Source organism: Diabrotica virgifera, chromosome 3, assembly GCF_917563875.1.
Source record: "Diabrotica virgifera virgifera chromosome 3, PGI_DIABVI_V3a".
Classification (NCBI taxonomy): domain Eukaryota; kingdom Metazoa; phylum Arthropoda; class Insecta; order Coleoptera; family Chrysomelidae; genus Diabrotica; species Diabrotica virgifera.
Window position 1 is genome coordinate 96,670,794 of NC_065445.1, and position 19,561 is coordinate 96,690,354.

Consider the following 19,561-nt stretch of genomic DNA (forward strand, 5'->3'; position numbering starts at 1 on the left):
AAGTATTTAAGGCAATATATAGACCCATACTCACCTTCGGTTGCGAATCGTGGACATTAACAGAGAGGCAGAAGAGCAGAATACAAGCGACGGAAATGAAGTACCTAAGAAGAGCGAGAGGAGTCACAAGACTTGACATGGTAAGAAATGAGCAGATAAGAGAGGATCTGGAGGTGGAATCAATCATAGAATTCATAGAAAAAAGACAAATCAGCTGGTGGGGACATTTACAAAGACTAGACGATAGAAGACCGGTAAAAATGATTTGGGAAACGAGAGTAAATATCAAGAGGAAGAGAGGAAGACCAAGAGAAACTTGGGACCAAGCTATTGGAAAAGTTCTAAAAAAGAGGCAAATCCTGGAAAGAAGCAAAAGTATTGGCACAAAATAGAAGTCAGTGGCGTAAATTTGTACACAATATCTAAGTTATTATCGTAATCCCGACACCAATATGGTATAAAGTATAAGGGAATTTGATTATATATATAATACTACTGTTTTCTATTTCTTTTTATATTAGTGATACATTTGGTTCATATCTATTGTGATAGGTATCATCCATATTACTTTACGTTTCCTTCTGTGGTTAAACTTTGTACTTACAATATGGATACTTGTCATTACTGTATAATTTTGTATAATTGTGTATAATGTTGTATAATTTTTCTCCCGTTATCTATTGTTGCGTTGTAGATAGCTTCTTTTCTGCTACTTTAAAAATATGATAGAACTGGTTTAATCAGCATTAAGTCTAAATTATAAACAGTTAAACTACTTTCCAGGAAATACTGGATAACAAATAGGCATACTTACTTATGTATATATGTAGACGATTCCATTCAGCACATTTTGCATTATAGTATCATGGTGTTAATATTTGACAACTCTATATTTAATTCCCTTTTAATATATTTTTTCTACGAGCGTGCAAAAATGTCTACTTTCGCGCACGCATTTTAGTTTAGAAAGTTTTACTTTTCCGCACGCGTGTTAATTTAGATATGTTAATATGGCCTTAAAGTAATTATAATACATGCAATAAACTAATATTTAGATATTATTTACTAATTTATTTCAAATATATCTTATTGTGTTCATGTTTTAATGAAATTAACGCGAGAATTCGATGAAATAAAATAATTTTGACATAATATTCGAAGGTCAAATCAGTAGACAATAACAGTGGTTTTGAATCGTGGAAACCAAGATCGTCGTCATGCTAACCAATTATGCTGAAACTTTGGTTTTGACAACCTTGTCAAAGAATTAATGTGTGTATGTATTTTCATATTAATTAACATTTGGTCATTTTTTAAAGATTTGTAGAAAAAATATTGTTCCTAACTCTTGCAGAAAGTCTCTTTTCCGCACTCGACTGCTTGCCGAACTCCCGCTTCGCGTCGTTCGGCAAACTGCAGTCGCGTGGGGAAAAGTATGACTTTCTGCACTTGTTAGGAAAATAACTATTTCAGGATCGTTTACTAACGTAGTTATGGAAAAATAAATTCAAAGTATTATATTAATATATATTCAATTCAGTACCAAAAAATAAAACAAAACGGTTATAATTTACATATCACTTGGCTTAAAAACTAACAGATACATACAATCGAGATATAATTAAAGTAACGTAAAAGTGAAATAAAAATCATATACACACTAAAACAGTAACAATTAGATTTATATGCAAGATAATAAAGGATATCACTAAAAATTATAAAGTGGTTTACAGTCTAACAAGATGATCACTTACTGTCATTTGAACAGTGTTAGAACTAACAATATACTAAAGGTGTTAATTTATAACAAAATACAATGATGAGCTTGCTAATAACCGGCAAAATAATGCAAAAAATGAAAAACATAATGCATGGTGAAGTAAAAAGAGATGAAACTAGTAGAGGTGGAAATTATCGATATAAACGTACAAATTAACATTACATTACATAGTTTCCCACCTTTAGACGTCTGTGACAGGAGTATTTGATAAAATTCTAATGTCACAGCGACAGTTGCCATATTCCTCCGATGCGTCTAAAAGTGGAAAACTCTGTAATGTAATGTTAATTTATACGTTTATATCGATCATTTCCACCTCTAATAGTTTCATCTCTTTTTATCTCACAATGTATGATGTTTTCCATCTTTTGCGTTATTTTGCCGGTTATTAGCGCGCTCATCACTGTATATGACAGAACAAAAGTTTAGTTTATTTTATGTCTTTATTTTATGCAGGTGATGTCACGACTGAAAAGCATACATAAGTTATTAATTTATCTGTATAATATGAAAAAAAATTGTAGTAATTTAGTTTATTAAAAAAAATTAAAATAATATCTAATTTAGAGTACACATATTTATTACTATACAGTAGCGAGCGCGCTAATAACCGGAAAAATAACGCAAAAGATGGAAAACACATTAAATTGTGAGATAAAAAGAAATGAAAGTAGTGGAGGTGGGAGATTTGGCGATAAAAACCTATAAATTTACATTCTACTTATTGTTTCCCACCTTTAGACGCATCGGACGAGTTTGGCAACTGCCACTGTGACAGTGACAGTTTTAGTTGACATACTCCTCTGATACGTCTAAAGGTGGGAAACAATAAATAGGATGTAAGTTTATAGATATCTCCCACCTCCACTAGTTTCATTTCTTTTTATTTCACAACTTAATATGTTTTCCATCTTTTGCATTATTTTGCCGGTCATCAGCGCGCTCATCACTGTATACGACAATGCGCCTCACCCGCATTTCCACTGCCGCTTTGTACCATCCACATTATATGGAATGAAAGCTTGAACATTGAATGCGACATCAATGGAAAAACTAAAATCATTGGAGCTGTGGGTGTATAGAAGAATGCTGAAAATATCATGGACAGAACACAAAGAGGTTCTGAGAACGATGAATAAAGAAATGGGAATCTTTAAGAAAAAGAAAAGAATGGGAAAAGAGAGAGAAAGAGAGAGAAACTTGTTCTAACTCTTTGTGCAAGGAATGATCCAAAGAAAAACAAACATATGGTACGGGTATACATCAAATAAACGTTTTAAAGCAGTAGTCTCTAAAGTCCAAATAGCTATGATGATCACCGATGTCCGTCGCAGAGATGGCACTTTAAGAAGATTATCATGACCACAAAACAAAGTACAAGAATAAATTGTTTTTCAGCGTTACTCACAAATTTTCAACGACGAATAGAACTTGCTTGGGCGGAGTATGGTTCACTAAGAGACGTCTTAAAGAACAACATCCCAACAGCTACAAAACGGAAGACATTTGACAAATGCGTTCTTTCTATTATGGCATACGGGGCAGAAACTCTCACGCTCACAAAAACAACATTACTAAAAATGCGAGTGGCACAAGGGTGCATGGAAAGATCTAATCTCGGCGTGACAAAAAAAGACAATAAGGAACCAAGACCTGAGGAAAAGAATCTGAAAATAAATGGAATTGGGCACGTCACAAAAGACTCAAAATGGACTAGAAAACTAATTGACTGGCGCCCAAGAGAAGACAAACGTAGCAGAAGACTACAACCAACACGCTGGATGGACGATATTAAACGAATGTCTAAGAAATGGCAACAAGACGCACAGAACTGAAGAGAGTGGCGAAAAATGGGAGACCTATGTTCAGCAATGGACGGAAGAGGTTGCATGATGATGGTTCACAAATTTATTTTATTTCGTGCATCTTAAGATTTAAGTTGTAATTTTTTTTCTTGTTGTAATTTCTACAATAGATAAATGAATAACTGTTGTATTACTAGAATAATATTGAATATATTATTAATACTCTGGGCTAATTAGCAAAATACAAGGAAAAGTTATTTACCAGCAATTTTATTGCTGGAATCGAATCTTATTATTGTATGTATTAATAATATAGGTATGCAAAGTCCGCAGATAGTGTGCTACTTTTTTTATAAACAAAATGGCGCCCGAAAATCGTGCATTTTTCAATTTTTGCTCTATAACTCCAAAGATGTTGACTTTACACCAAAAACACTCAAATAAAAATTCACCGCAATTAAATTCTGCATAGAGAAGTGTTTTTCCCGATTCACTTCGACGAAAACTTTGCCTGGAAAAAGCGGGTTTTTCCAACAAAATCTTTAATTTTCAACTAAAATTTTAGATAAGTAATTGTTAATCAGTAATTAAATAACTTGGTAATGTAAAAGCCCTTTTCGTATAGATTATAATTCCAGAAGCCGATGAAAATTGAATGAACAGTTTAGCAACAACTGAATTGTTAATTAAAAATTTACGGTCGCTATAATAACGACAATAATTATGATGCATAAGAATAACTATGATTTTTTCATAAAAAGACACTATACCTATCTAATGTACTTTACAGAATTGAAATTGGACTATTTAAGCGGCCTCAGAAATATTTTAAAAATATAAACAATTTTTTGGCTTATAAACAAATAGAATATCTCGGGAAATATTAAATTAAATTAAACTGTGAAAACGGTATTCGAAAAACAGCGGCAGGATGCTTCTTTTAAAAGAAAAAACGTTTAATTATGACGAGTGGTTCCTGAGATACAACCGGTGAAAGTTGACCGGAATTTACGGCAAAGATATAAACAATAGGATCATAATTTTCAAACCATCACCTTTTTATTTTTGTCCTCTTTCTCCACACCAATTTTCATATCTTTAAAATACTCATAACATATATTATGATAATAAAAACTATCGATAATACGTGTGAAAATTGCTAAAAATAGCAAAACTCCAATCAAAATTTAGGTTGGAGAAAATGTAACCCTCAAAGTTCAAAATCGATATACGTTAAAAAAATGCATTTTCTCGCCTTCCCATGGAGAAATTTCCTTCATTCTTTTTTTGTTCCCTAATAACTCGAGTAGAGCCATCGAACTAACTCATTATTAAATGTCAAACTTGCTTTTGTTTTGTTAGAATAGATTAATTTATTTATAAGAACAGAAAACTACATATTTTTTCCAGTTGTAGGCTTTTTTTTAGATAAACTTACTACAAGTGTACCTTTTAAAGTTAAAAACACAAATATTCTCATTTGAAAGCTGTACAATTATTTAAATAATTTTTATTTAAACAAATTAAAATTTTGTGTTATAATAAATAAATTAATTTATTATAACAAAACAAAAGCAAGTCTGACATTTAATAATGCGTTAGTTCGATGGCTCTACTCGAGTTACTTGGGAACAAAAAAAGAATGAAGGAAATTGCTCCATGGGAAGCCGAGAAAATGCATTTTTTTAACGTATACCGATTTTGAACTTTGAGGGTTACATTTTCTCCAACCTAATTTTTGATTGAATTTTGCTATTTTGGGCAATTTTCACACGTATTATCGATAGTTTTTATTATAATAATATATGTAATGAGTATTTTAAGGATATGAAAATTAGTGTGAAGAGGACAAAAATAAAAAAAGGTGATGGTTTGAAAATTATGATCCTATTGTTTATATCTTTGCCGTAAATTCCGGTCAACTTTGACCGGTTGTATCTCAGGAATTACTCATCATAATTAAACGTTTTTTCTTTAAAAAAAAAAGCGTCCTGGCGCTGTTTTTCGAATACTGTTTTTACAATTTAATTTAGTTTAATATTTCCCGAGATATTCTATTTGTTTATAAGCCAAAAAATTCTTTATAATTTTAAAATACTCCTGAGGCCGCTTAAATAGTCCAATTTTAATTCTGTAAAGTACATTATATAGGTATAGTGGCTTTTTATGAAAAAATCATAATTATTCGTATGCATCATAATTATTGTCGTTATTATAGCGACCGTAAATTTTTAATTAACAATTCAATTGTTGCTAAACTGTTCATTCAATTTTCATCGACTTCTGGAATTATAATCTATACAAAAAGAGCTTTTACATTACCAAGTTATTTAATTATTGATTGACAATTACTTATCTAAAAGTTTAGTTGAAAATTAAAGATTTTGTTGGAAAAACCCGCTTTTTCCGGGGAAAGTTTTCGTCGAAGTAAATCGGAAAAAACACTTGTCTATGCAGAATTTAATTGCGGTTAATTTTTATTTGAATATTTTTGGTGTAAAGTTAAAATCTTTGGAGTTACAGAGCAAAAATTGAAAAAAAACACGATTTTCGGGAGCCATTTTGTTTATAAAAAAAGTAGCACACTATCTGCGGACTTTGCATACCTATATTATTAATATATACAATCATAAGATTCGATTCCAGCAATAAAATTGCTGGTAAATAACTTTTCCCAAAAATGGCCTATTCTCCGACAATCAGCCCAGACTATAAGGATATTCTTCCTTTTCACACTTCAACTAAGAGCTAACGTATTAGGCAACGCTGCTTATTTTGTAATCGTGGCGTCACCACATATTTATGATAAATGTATTTTTTGTTAAAAATTTGTTTTCAAATACAAAATTAATATTATTGAAAAACCATATAATACATGTAAAGTTGCTTTTGAGCAAATTGAAATATATATAGTTTGAAAAGCACACTCGCACGCAATTTTGATATTTATTTAGTATTTCTGCCAAATGGAAGGCTACAACAAAATCTTCTCTCATCTTATTTTATATTTGATTAAAGTAAGCCTGACGTTTACTACTATCGCAAATATACAGAAAATACAAGCGAAAAGAGCAAAACCTTGGACGAGTTTTATAGAAGACGAGACTCTAGATATACAGGGTGAGCCACGCTCAACGGGACGGAGCCTACCGGGGAAACGGCTAAATATATTAAAAATTCCTTCGGTAGGAATACGTAGGTCAGTATCGGCTACAAATTAAAATATGTGAAATATATACAGGGTGTCCCAATTTGGCGTAATGATATTAAGTTATATATTTTTAAATGGAACAACCTATATTTCACTTTAATTTTGAATTCTACCGAACAAAATAAAGTTATTTTATTCAACATTCCCTATACCTATTTTTGACAGGTTTCGATTTATTTGGGTTTTTCTGAAAATGTACTATTCGCGAAATAATTAATTACACATTTTCGCATGAATTTTAATTACCGTCTTTTTGTCAGTTAATTTTCAACTGTCCATGCTTTACATCAGAATAATTACCATTTGAAACTAATCTACAGAGTGTTCGCAATCTGAAGTGTCAGTGCTGTACAATATTTTGTATAATTACTTTCTTAACTTAAATGGGACACCCTGTATTTTACTTTAATTTTGAATTCTAAACAAAAAAATAATATTAGTTTATTAAACAATCCCTATACCTATCTTTGATAATTTTCGATTTATTTGCGTTTTTTGAAAATGCATTATTTTTGAAATTAATTAATTACACTTTATTTTACACTTTATTACATAAAGTTCTACTCTAACTTAAACAAAACACCCTGTATTTGAATGATGTAACAATTATTATAATCAAACTATTATAAAATTTTATATTAATATCTAGTATCTTCAGATCTATTTGCATTATGTTACCTGGAACATTAAATGTCGTTAATTACATAGCTCATTATACATTATAAAGAATGCCATGAAAAAACAAAAGGTACCTAGCGGTCAAACTAATAGTCAAACTATTAACTGTATTGCTTTCAATTAATAGAAATAGCAGATTATTCAATTGAAGACCGAGTAAATATGTTTTTAATACTGGGTGAATGTGATCAAAACAGTTTGTTAGCATCAAGAGTTTATGCTGAGAGATTTCCCTTAAAACGTCATCCTCGTAAAAAAGTATTTGAAAGAGTCTCAACAAGGTTTCGTGAAACTGGCAGTGTAGTTTATACTAAACGAAAATTGATAAATCCCATAACTGAAGATGAAAATACCGAATTAGAAGTTATTCAATCAGGTATTGAAAATCCAAGTACAAGTACAAGGACGATGGCCAGGGAGATTGAAATAAGCCAAACTAGTATACGCAGAATTCTTAAAAAATATAAATATCACCCATACCATATTCAAATGCATCAGCATTTGTATGGAACTGATTTTGAACGTAGGTTAGAGTTTTGTTTATGGTTTGTAGACAAAACGGGAGCAGATCAACATTTTTTTTGATAAAATTTTGTTCACTGACGAGTCTACTTTCCAAAATAACTCGTGAATCGACATAACTTTCACTATTATCATTGGGAAAATCAACATGAATATAGATGTATTGATCGACAAAACCGAGGGTCCCTTAATGTATATGGTGGAATAATAGGAGAACATGTGCTAGGACCGTATTTTTTTAATGACCATTTAAATGAACAAAAGTTTTTAAGATTTCTACGAATTGTAGGGGAGCAAAGTATGCTAAATGTGCAGTCACTCGAGCGCTTTGGAGACCTATTGGGTTGTGAGGAGTAGGTCCTAAAACCAAAAAAGTTAAGTAACACTTTCCATTTTAGTGGGCGCTTGCCATTTTTTTTTAATTTTCCATTTCCAACAATCGTTTTTTCCGATTATAACGCCATCTATGTATAATTCGAAAAAAGGTTTCGAATAAAAGTTACTTATTTTTTCGTAAGGAATCCAAATCTGCAATAAAAAAATGGCGGCTCCTATTTAAGATTTTAAAGTAACCCCCCATCCCACCTCCGTGGGGGGTCGTGTTTGGTGCCATTCGATAGATTTTTAAAAATATTAAATAAGTGTAATTTACAGTTTCTCGATCTGATGTTCATTTCGCGAAATATCGCGGGATTCGTATTTAAAATATTAAATTTACCCCCCACCCCTCTCCGTAGGAAGTCGTGTTTGGTATCATTCGATAGATTTTTAAAAAATATTGAGCACATATTTTTTAGTTTTTCGATTCATTTCGCGAAATATTCGCTTTTTTCTTGTGAAACTTTGGGACTCGCCCATTTCCTTACGCTCAAATCGTCAGATTTTTGAAATATACACTCTTTTGCATGTACTTAAGTTACCTTATCTTAATCTGACAATTTCGAGTTTTTTTAAGGATATATTTTTTTTTTCGGGCTCCCCTTAACGAACTCCCCTGTGTTAAGAGCCAATATATGGTAGAGGTACATCTGCAAGGTACCAGGTTTCTCCCCATATGATAATCTGACGCGCTCGAGTAACTGCAAAAATCCCCGCTTGGGCTCCCCTACCAGAAGAGACTTTTGGATACTTTTGCAAAATATCCCTTTAAATATTAGAAGAACAATGTTTCTGCAGCTAGACGGTGCTCCAACACATTACACACGTAATGTTAGAGAATATTTAGACAGAAAATTTCCCGGAAAGTGGATAGGTAGGGGTGGTGCTGTCAATTGGCCCCCTAGATCACCTGGGTTAACATCAATGGACTTTTTTTGGGATATATTAAAAGTTTGGTTTATCAAACTCCACCTACAACCGCTGAAGACATGAAAACGCGTATTCGTAATGCGTTTGCAACAGTTACTCCAGAAATGTTAAGAAAAGTAAAACAAAATTTTGAACACAGAGTGAGGTTATGTATTGAAGAAAATGGACACCATTTTGAACATTTAATGTAAATTAATTTTTTCCAGTGTGTTTTGTTTAACTTTATGGTATTATAAAGATAGGTATACAGATTGTTTAATAAAGTAATATTATTTTTTTGATTAGAATTCAAAATTAATGTAAAATACAGGGTGTCCCATTTAAGTTAAGAAAGTAATTATATAAAATATTGTACATTGACACTTCAGATTGCGAACATTCTGTAGATTAGTTTCAAATGGTAATTATTCTGATGTAAAGCATGGACAGTTGACAATTAACTGACAAAAAGACGGTAATTAAAATTCATGCGATAATGTGTAATTAATTAATTTCGCGAATAGTACATTTTCAGAAAAACCCAAATAAATCGAAACCTGTCAACAATAGGTATAGGGAATGTTGAATAAAGTAACATTATTTTGTTCAGTAGAATTCAAAATTAAAGTGAAATATGAGTTCCATTGTTCCATTTAAAAATATATAACTTTATATCATTACGCCAAATTGGGACACCCTGTATATATTTCACAAATTTTAATTTGTAGCCGGTACTGACCTACGTATTCCTACGGAAGGAATTTTTAATATCTTTAGCCATTTCCCGGTAGGCTCCATCCCGTTGAGCGTGGCTCACCCTGTATAGAAATCAGTGGATTAAAACTAACAGAAACAGACTTAAATCACTTATTACAGTTTAGTCCGTTATTAATGAACATATATTATGAGCAACTTATGTCTGTTTGTTCCCTAGCCACTATGTCCATATTACGTTATTTAGCAAAAGATCGGAGCGGAAGGCCTTCAGATTCATCGTGAATTTCCGTTCGGCCTTCACTGAATTCTCTACACCATTTGCGAACATGTTGAACAGATATGCAGTTTTACCCATAAACGTCAATTAACCGACGATGAATGTCCATAGGTGAAATCCATTTTGCATTTAAAAACATGAATCGAAAGGTATAACAGCATGAATTTCACATTGGCGGTAATAGCGACCGAGACCTCCATCTTCGAAGGCTGGTAGTGGTGTAGTAAGAGAGTTAAGGTGTAAGGCAGTGTTGCCAGATTTCTTCCAACACGTCGCACTCTTTTTCAGCGGCATAGGGGATCTTTTTTATGAATAACCCTCGTACAATACAAAGAAACCTTAAGCACCAGATATTCACGAAATAGACTAGAAGGGTAGACGAATTGTTTGCAACTTAAAGCTTTAAATTGATATAAATAAACATATAGAACCTTTAAAGTAAATCCAAAAGAATATAGCACTTATTACCGGTGTAGAATGTGTGCAGTAAAACATTGAAAAGATGCTTAATAAAGAGTAGAAATAAGAACATAACAATAAATTAAGTAGAAATGATTAATAAAGTAAACTATAAAAATTACACATATCATACTTAGAGTCAACTTTAATTCAAAATACATTGTGTATAGCTTACATATTTTTTATTGTTCATTCTCTGTTTCATTAATCGATTGCAGATTCATATAAATATATACTTCAAGATACCTAACTGTGTTGTACCTTACTCATTTCTAGGAATACCTAAAAATAAACGAATCATTTTTGAGGATATTTACAAAAGTTTTTAGGCAAGTCTTGTCTTCCAAAATAACTTAAAAATGATCGAGTGCTATATTTCAAATCAATGAGCGATTTGTTTATAAACATTTATGAAACGAGGACTAAAAGTAAAACCTACAGAGACAAACTAATGTTTTTTACTCCCAATTACCCCTTTCCCCTTTAAAATGTTAACGGTAATGATTTCAGATGAAGATATGATTAAACAACTGACCTTTTCCGAAACTTTAGTAATAAGCGAACTAGATGGCTACAAAAATTCGAAGGAAACTGTGCCTAAAGCAGTCGGATCTCTAGTTTTAAATATACTAGCTGAAGATGCCATTTTACCACATAATATTAAGAAAAAGGCAATAGATGCGGATATAGAAAGGGAAGTAACGCTAACATTGCAACGGGCAAAACAAGGTAACTTTATTGTTTGTTATACATAACCTCAATCACAGAATAACTAACCACACAGAAGCGAAACTCAGGCCGAAAACGGTAACATAATTTTCATGCTCATGCGTCACGTAAGTGGTGCAACCTCACTTTTAGACGGACAGTGACAGTTGTTTATAGTTAAATTTTATATTTATATATGCTTTATTTTATATTTTATTTATATTTTATAGTTAAATTTTATATTTCATATTTAATTAATAACTACTTGTCAAAAATATCACATCATTTGGAATGGTCTATTCCTTAGAACATCAAGTTCTATTCTGTAAGTGGTGCACAAGGTCAAATATTTCGGTCCCAACAAAACCAATGGAAACGACAGTCAGATTCGCTTCTGTGTGGTTAGTTATTCTGTGCCCCAATCTACAAAAGACTTGTTTAAACTTACAGTGATAAAGTTGGAAGAGGAAAAGTAATAGCACAGTATAATGGTAACGGATCAGTAGAGTCACTCCTCGAAAAATCCTTTCTTCTCTATGTTCCATTTTGTGACAATGTCACAAAATTTATCAAACATTTTATTCCTTTGCGCAGATAAATGACTGTTAACGGCATCCTACATTCGTGACAGGTCGTTATTCGCGCATTTAATTTTTTTCCTCAGGTGTGGATTGCAAAATTGGAACCGTCAAAATCGAGAGTGACCCTACTGATTTGTTAGTATTACACTGTGGTAATAGTCCCAATGAACTCATTTTATTGATTTTTTTTAGTTTAAAGAATTATACGTAAATTTTCTTTGAAGCACATAATTCTTTTATGAATAAATTTTTTTCTGTATACCTCGAAACCTTCTTAGCAACGTTTTAAAAAAATTTTAACCATAAATTTAATAGTTTTTTCTTTAAAAATATTAAAAAAATGACTTTTTTCCAATTAAGCTATCGATTGTCATTGATTCGAAAAAAAAATAGAACAATAAAGTATGTAAGTTGCCCTATTGCTTATTTTTTCGTTTGCTTTACTTGGCTCGTCTAAAAGCGTTTTAATTTATAATTGTGAATATTATTCCACTAAAAGATTAAATTAAGATTTAGTAATACGTTGCGTTGGTTACTTCATGTATTAAGAAAGTTTGGTCATTGCCAGTTTATAATAAATTAACTTTTATTTTTATGCTTGAAAATTGAAATATTTTCACCATTTTATACAGGGTATATCATTGGAAAACGGAAATACTTGAATGGTAAATAGAGGTCATGATGCTGTTCTAGATATACTACATTTATTGCCTCACCTATTTTTATACCTGAGTTGCAGGGTGTTTTATCGTTTTAACAACACCCTGTATATTTAAGTTTTTAAAATCCGTTTGCATATTTGAAAAGAGCACACAAAACTGATTCAATTTTTTCCGAAACAATTTAATGACTTTTATTAACGAAAAAATCTGAGATTAAAATGCAGGTTTTATTAACTTTCAATAATAAATTACTAAACTTAATTAAAAAATACTCATTTTAACAGTAATCCATAATTATTTACTTCATTGTAACGACTCATTTAGTAATCACAAGAAAAATCCAGGTCCGTATTAACAAAAAAACAATAAGTAATTGTGACCTTGAAACAACACCCTGTATATTGAAATTTTCAAGATCCGTTTGCACATTTGAAAAGAGCACAAAAAACTAAGTTCCATTTTTTGCCCAGAAAATTTAATGACATTAATTTTGAATTATCTCGAAATTTTTAAGAACTCTGAGAACTCGTAACAAAAATTTCAATATATTTTCAAAAGCAATGTCATTACATTCTCTGCGCTAAAAATTGAAGCTGAAGCTAAAAATTGCGCCATTAAACTTATATTGTTGTCCTGTTTTTAAATGTGCAAACGGATTTAGAAAATTTCAATACACAGGGTTGTTGGTTCAAGGTCACAATAATTATTTTATATTTTTTTGTTAATTCGGACCTGGATTTTTCTTGTAAATAGTAAGTCATTCCAATGTCGTAAATAATTATTGATTATTTTTAAAATGAGTATTTATTCATTAACTTTAATAATTTTTTATTAAAAGTTAATAATACCGGTTTTTTAATCTCCGAGTTCTTAAAAATTTCAATATAATTATTTCAAAATTAAAGTCATTAAATTGTTTAGGCAAAAAATTGAAGCGAGGCATTAAACTTAGTTTTTCGTGCTCTTTTCAAAAAAATATGCAAACGAATTTTGAAAATTTCAATATACAGGGTGATGTTTTAAGGTCACAATAAATTTATATTTTTTTTGTCCGGACCTGGATTTCTCTTGTGACTAGTAGTTTGGTGGTTTAGGTTCTAAATGAGACATATGTGTACCAAATATCAAAAAATATACGTGGTTCTAAAGTTGTGTCCAAAAAGAAATGGGAAAAATCGATAAAACACCCTGTAACTCGGTTATAAAAATCGGTTGAGCAATAAATGTAGTATATCTAGAACCGCCTCAGTGACCTCTATTCATTATTCAAGTATTTCCGTTTTCCAATGAAACACCCTGTATTTGTCAATTGTATTTATCCTCTTTAAATGTAAATATTCAATTATTTCTCTTGGTGCAAAAAATATGCTTTCTACTACCTACACACAACTTTTAACTCAATAAAGACAAACGGTCGATCTATAATGTCTGAAATGGTTTTAGTTGCTGGGCCGTTGATTAAGAAACCCAACGCAAAGCTCGTTGAGCTGGACGAGGTAGAAGAGCAGCTGCGGAAAACTCTCATCGAATACGAAAAGTCCTTGAAGGAGGAAATGATGGCGAACGCTACAAAGTTTACGGTGCATGTTTCGTCACAGTTCAACTCAGGATTCAACGGCGGCTCCCGGATAACGGCTTGGGTGAACAGGAATTTTCATACGCTGGAAGAAAAAAGAACTGAGTAATTGCAATATTTTTAGTCCTTAGAAAGTAATGAACATTTGTTAGAACCAGCTATAATTTGACAGTATTTCATGTAGTACATTGAATCGCGGTTTTCGCTCTATATTTTAAAGAACCGCTTGGATTGGCATGAAATTTGGCAGGTAACATGTCAAAGAAGAAAAGTGATATTGTGTTGATGTGTGCTTTTGCCCTGGGAGTGACTTTCACTCCCTTTCGGGGGGTGAAAAATTATACGTTCAAAATAAGTCCGGAAATGGATAAACTGACTAATTATAAGCAACTTTTGTTCTATAGCATTGTTTCACTAAGTAACAAGTTTCACTTGTTAATACTTTTCGATCTATTTATGAGTAAATATGTTTACTCCTATTTACGCCGTAATGTTTCTGTTCTGTAAGTCTCAATTTTCAACAGGTATTTCCAAGACGAAGGGATAATCAATGAAAAAACTCTTTACGTAGGTCTACAACATAGAAAATACTACGTCAGACATTGCAGTTCAAAGGAAGAAACTGATAATCGGAGATATTACAATCTAGCAAAATGTCAAGATCTTGTTTGCGAAGGGGCGAATTTTATCTTGATGAGATATTTAGCCATCACAAGATATGAAGGGCAATTCGAATTATCTACAACATATATCAATGGAGATTTATGCAGAAATCATTACGTAAGTACTTTTTAAGCTTTTTAGAAAAATAATCCTCGCTAAAGGGGAGAGCACGGCCGGTAGACGGCGCCCGTCCCAGTTGTCTATAAACTACCCAATGTCTTTCATACCATACAATTCTTTAACGTGTCCCGCAAGACAGCCGTTTCATACATGGCCAGCTCTAATAGTCCAAGAGGCAGCGCTGAAAAATTTCTCTGAATTTACTAAAGCTAGTTATTTCACAGTTGATTACTGTGATTGTGTAGAGAAACATACTGCGGTCGGTCAAGCGAAACGTAGAACAGGTGGTACTGACAGCTTGTCAAAGTTGCTTACTTGCGTGCGGTGGTAATTAAATCCATTTACTAAGGCTGAAAATCAGTACACACATTCTAAATTGAATATAAATAAAAGTTATCATAGTCGGTCAGCTGTATGACGGGACAGAGCCGGTCGGTCGGCCCCAATGAATGTACAGGGTTATTCACTATATTTTGACCCCCTCTAAACTGCTTTATTTACAGAATTAGAAAAAAATGTAAAATACAAAACTTATTCAATTTTTAAATTATGATTTTTTGACATATATATCGTACTAGTGACGTCATCCACCTGGGGGTGATGACGTAATCGGCTATTTTTTTAAAGCAGAATAGGGGTCGTGTGCTAGCTTATTTGAAAGGTTATTCAATTCCCTATTCAGTAATATAAACATTAACATGATTGTTTATACAGGGTGTATAAAAAAATTTTAATTAAAGTAATTGTTTAATTAATAATTCAAAAAAAAAATTGGACACCCTTTATAAATAATAATCTTAATGTTTATATTACTGCATAGAGAATTGAATACACTTTCAAATGAGCTAGCACATGACCCCTATTCTCATTTTAAAAAATAGTCGATTACGTCATCACGCCCAGATGGATGACGTCACTAGTACGATATATATGTCAAAAAATCATAATTAAAAAATCGAATAACTTTTGTATTTTACATTTTTTTCTAATTCTGTAAATAAAGCAGTTTACAAGGGGGTCCAAATATAGTGAATAACCCTGTACATTCATTGGGGCCGACCGACCGGCTCTGTCCGACTATAATAACTTTTATTTATATTCAATTTAGAATGTTTGTACTGATTTTCAGCCTTAGTAAATGGATTTAGTTACCTCCGCAGGTAAGCAACTTTGACAAGCTGTCAGTACCACCTGTTCTACGTTTCGCTTGACCGACCGCAGTATGTTTCTCTGCACAATCACGGTAATCAACTGTGAAAAAACTAGCTGTAAATTCAAAGAGATTTTTCAGCGCTGCCTCTCCGTCTATAACATAAATCAGCCTTTAATGTCTACATATTACTTTTTAGGAGTGTACTGGTCCTATGAAAGGAAAGGTGAACAACAAAGAAACCGAGATTTGTAAAATATATAGATACATCGTTGAAAAATGCGGTATAGAACATCTAAGTGTCACTGTAATGACTGTATATGGTAAGGTATTGTATACAAACGTAGTATCCGATGTTTTATATAAACTTTAATACTTTTTAGGAAGAATCGTAACACAAGAATGGGATGGTTGCCGTTATATACTTAATATGAATCCTTTACAATTTGTCGGTACTGGAAAACCAACCCTTTATGACAGGAAAAGTCTTGAAAATACGTGGTACGATGATTTGGAACTATTCTCAAAGTATATGGACACGAAGGTAAATATTTAAATAAATATCTTAGTAAAGTATCGTAAAGACACAAAAATAAAACAAGAACAAAAAATAAAACAAGATCCTGAAAAAGCTCGTGTTTAACGCTACTTGAAGTAATTACAGAATATCATCAAGTGGTCGATAACTTTGAACTAGACAGAAATGTCTCCGTATAAATATACGTATATCAAAGATGTTTAAATATTTTTATCAAAATCCAAATATTTGTCGTATTTACTTTTTCGCTTCTTAGAACCCTTGCTACTTGTTTGTTAAACGGCCTCTTAGTCCATGTGGTGAGACCGCTCTCGTGTGGAAAAATTTCTGATTCGGTTTCTTTGTGGATTCCTATTCAAAAATGTCCCCTTTAAACAAATCTGAAGGGTGCCGGGCAGAAATTATTTAAACAATTTTTTTAAACAAATACAAAAGATCACGTTTTTTTGCTCCGGAACATATATTTTTAAGTTTTGTCGGTCATTCTGAACATGAAAGGTATCTTGTAAATTTTCTCAAAAATTGATAGTTTTCGAGTTATAGGCGATTTAAAATCTGAAAAATGCGAAAATACGCACTTTCGAGGCTTAAAAACTCATATTCAAATTAGTATTTTTGAGGTTGCCAGATACTTAAATTGAAGACTAAATATTCAGCTTCCAGATTCTGAAGAGTGATCGCGTCTAACTTTAATTTATACCGTTGTTTTTTAATTGTTAAATATGCGTGTTTATCCGATTTTTTGAAGTTATACTTATTTACCGGCGATATGAGGGTGAATTTTTATATGTTAAAACCTATGATCCCGGCGCATGCGCATTATAACTTTGTTCTGATTGGGTGTTCAAATGACATGTCAAAAATTATTCAATATGGCGGCTGTGGCACAGCTGTACTAGTTTGATTATTTATGGTTGTTGCGTTTTGAAATTTGTGGGAAAAGAAACAAAGTTAGTTAATAGTTATACTGCCTTTTTAAATAGTTTTCATATACCTATATTTTTGGACTTTTGTACTATTTTGGACAAGGAAAACTCATTCTAATTTGGTAAGTAGTTTTTATTATAATCATATTGTAATTATACATTTGGATTAGGTTGGAATACATACATTTATTTTCTCAGGAATGGGGATTTTAGAGAGAAATCCCAAATTAGGTCCGATTTTTATTTTTACATTATGATTTTTTGGCGTAGATTTATTTATCTAGTAGGTATGTAGGTAATGCTTTGATTTACATACTTAATTCGATTACCAACAAAAGTTCTACCAATCTTCATCTAATATATTGTTTTCTTACTGTTTTGTTATATTTTAATATTTTCTTCCACAAAATTTAAACTACATAATTTAATTATATTCAAAACAACTGTCAAACAGTAAAACGTTCAGTTACCCTATTTTTCCACATGACAAATACTGTGGAATTGGACGAGTGAGTCTAGGCGTCGATTACGAATCAAAGCGCCCCGAAATTCACGGGTTCGATTCCCGATGCAAGTTTTTATTTTTTTATGCATTTTATGATTGTAAGTATATTTGTTATATAATTTTTTTTCAGAAAATGCGTATTTAAAATTTTTGCCAACAATTATTATCGTTCAGAAATAATTTTTTCTTTGTGGCATTTTTCAATCTGTTTGTGTGCGTTTTATTCTTTTATTTTTTTAAATTTTTGGTATTATCTTAAAAATCACATAATATGTAGTAGAAGTATAACTTCTTACGTGCGTACAAAGTACACACACATTATTTTTTCTGACGGTGCGGCGCGCTCCGTTTCAAAAATCTCCTATTTTCCTTCGAAAAATGTTTTTTCTAGATTCTTTGGGACATTCTAAATAAAATAAGTTTCTTGACATTTTTCTCAAAAGTTAATAGTTTTAAAGTTGTAAGCGATTTAAAATCCGAAAATGCGTTTTTTTGTCATTTTTCGGATTTTAAATCGCTTATAACTTAAAAACTATTAACTTTTGAAAAAAATGTCAAGAAACTTATTTTATTTAGAATGTCCCAAAGAATCTAGAAAAAATATTTTTCGGAGGAAACTAGGAGATTTTTGAAATGGAGCGCGCCGCACCGGCAAAACAATCGGATAAACACGCATAATTTAACAATTATAAAACAACGGTAAAAATTAAAGCTAGACGCGATCACTCTTCAGAATCTTGAAGCTGAATGTTCAGTCTTCAATCTAAGTATCTGGCAACCTCAAAAATACTAATCTAAATATGAGTTTTTAAGCCTCGAAAATGCGTATTTTCGCATTTTTCAGATTTTAAATCGCATATAACTCCAAAACTATCAATTTCTGAGAAAAATTACAAGATACCTTTCTTGTTTAGATTGGCCCAAAAAATATATGTTTCAGAGCAAAAAAACATGATCTTTTGTATTTGTTTAAAAAAATTGTTTAAACAATTTCTGCCCAAAAATTCCGCCCGGCACCCTTCAGATTTGTTTAAAGGGGACATTTTTGAATAGGAATCCACAAAGAAACCGAATCAGAAATTTTTTTCAGACGGGAGCGGTCTCACCACATGGACTATCTCTAGATTTAGCAGTATCTTTATTATTCAAGTTTAATAACAATTTTTACATTTTTAGATGCTGTCTTAAAGCAATACAGCATCTTATTATAAAAAAATACTGAATTATTATTAATGATTGTGCCAAATATTGTCTACCTAGAATTTTCGAAACACAATCTAATTGAAAGCTGAAAGCTCTGCAAAACATTTGTGATCTGTATTTCAAAAGTAGTACAGTTGAGTCCGCGAATCTTTTAAAGCATACGAAATAAGTCGATGATAAGTCGGAAATTGAA

The 19,561-nt window shown here is 31.7% G+C and overlaps 2 protein-coding genes across 4 annotated transcripts in view; one reads left to right on the forward strand and one right to left on the reverse strand.

Annotated features, from left to right (window-relative positions):
• Positions 1-19,561, forward strand: part of LOC126881957 (ciliogenesis-associated TTC17-interacting protein-like) — a 30,896-nt gene that overhangs the window by 10,925 nt on the left and 410 nt on the right. The window contains exons 2-6 of the mRNA XM_050646701.1: positions 11,247-11,465; positions 14,131-14,368; positions 14,788-15,043; positions 16,396-16,519; positions 16,580-16,740. Coding sequence (XP_050502658.1) covers positions 11,247-11,465; positions 14,131-14,368; positions 14,788-15,043; positions 16,396-16,519; positions 16,580-16,740 — 998 coding nt within the window. The remainder of the gene's footprint in view (positions 1-11,246; positions 11,466-14,130; positions 14,369-14,787; positions 15,044-16,395; positions 16,520-16,579; positions 16,741-19,561) is intronic.
• Positions 8,784-19,561, reverse strand: part of LOC126881955 (vacuolar protein sorting-associated protein 41 homolog) — a 66,125-nt gene continuing 55,347 nt past the window's right edge. Inside the window, exons 15-16 of one of the 3 annotated variants that reach the window (XR_007697065.1) lie at positions 14,071-14,348; positions 8,784-11,018 (exon numbers count right to left, since the gene is read on the reverse strand). The gene's annotated coding sequence lies outside the window, so the exon portion shown is untranslated. Of the gene's footprint in view, positions 14,349-19,561 lie in introns of all 3 variants that reach the window. The other 2 variants (XM_050646698.1, XM_050646699.1) reach the window with 2 other exon arrangements.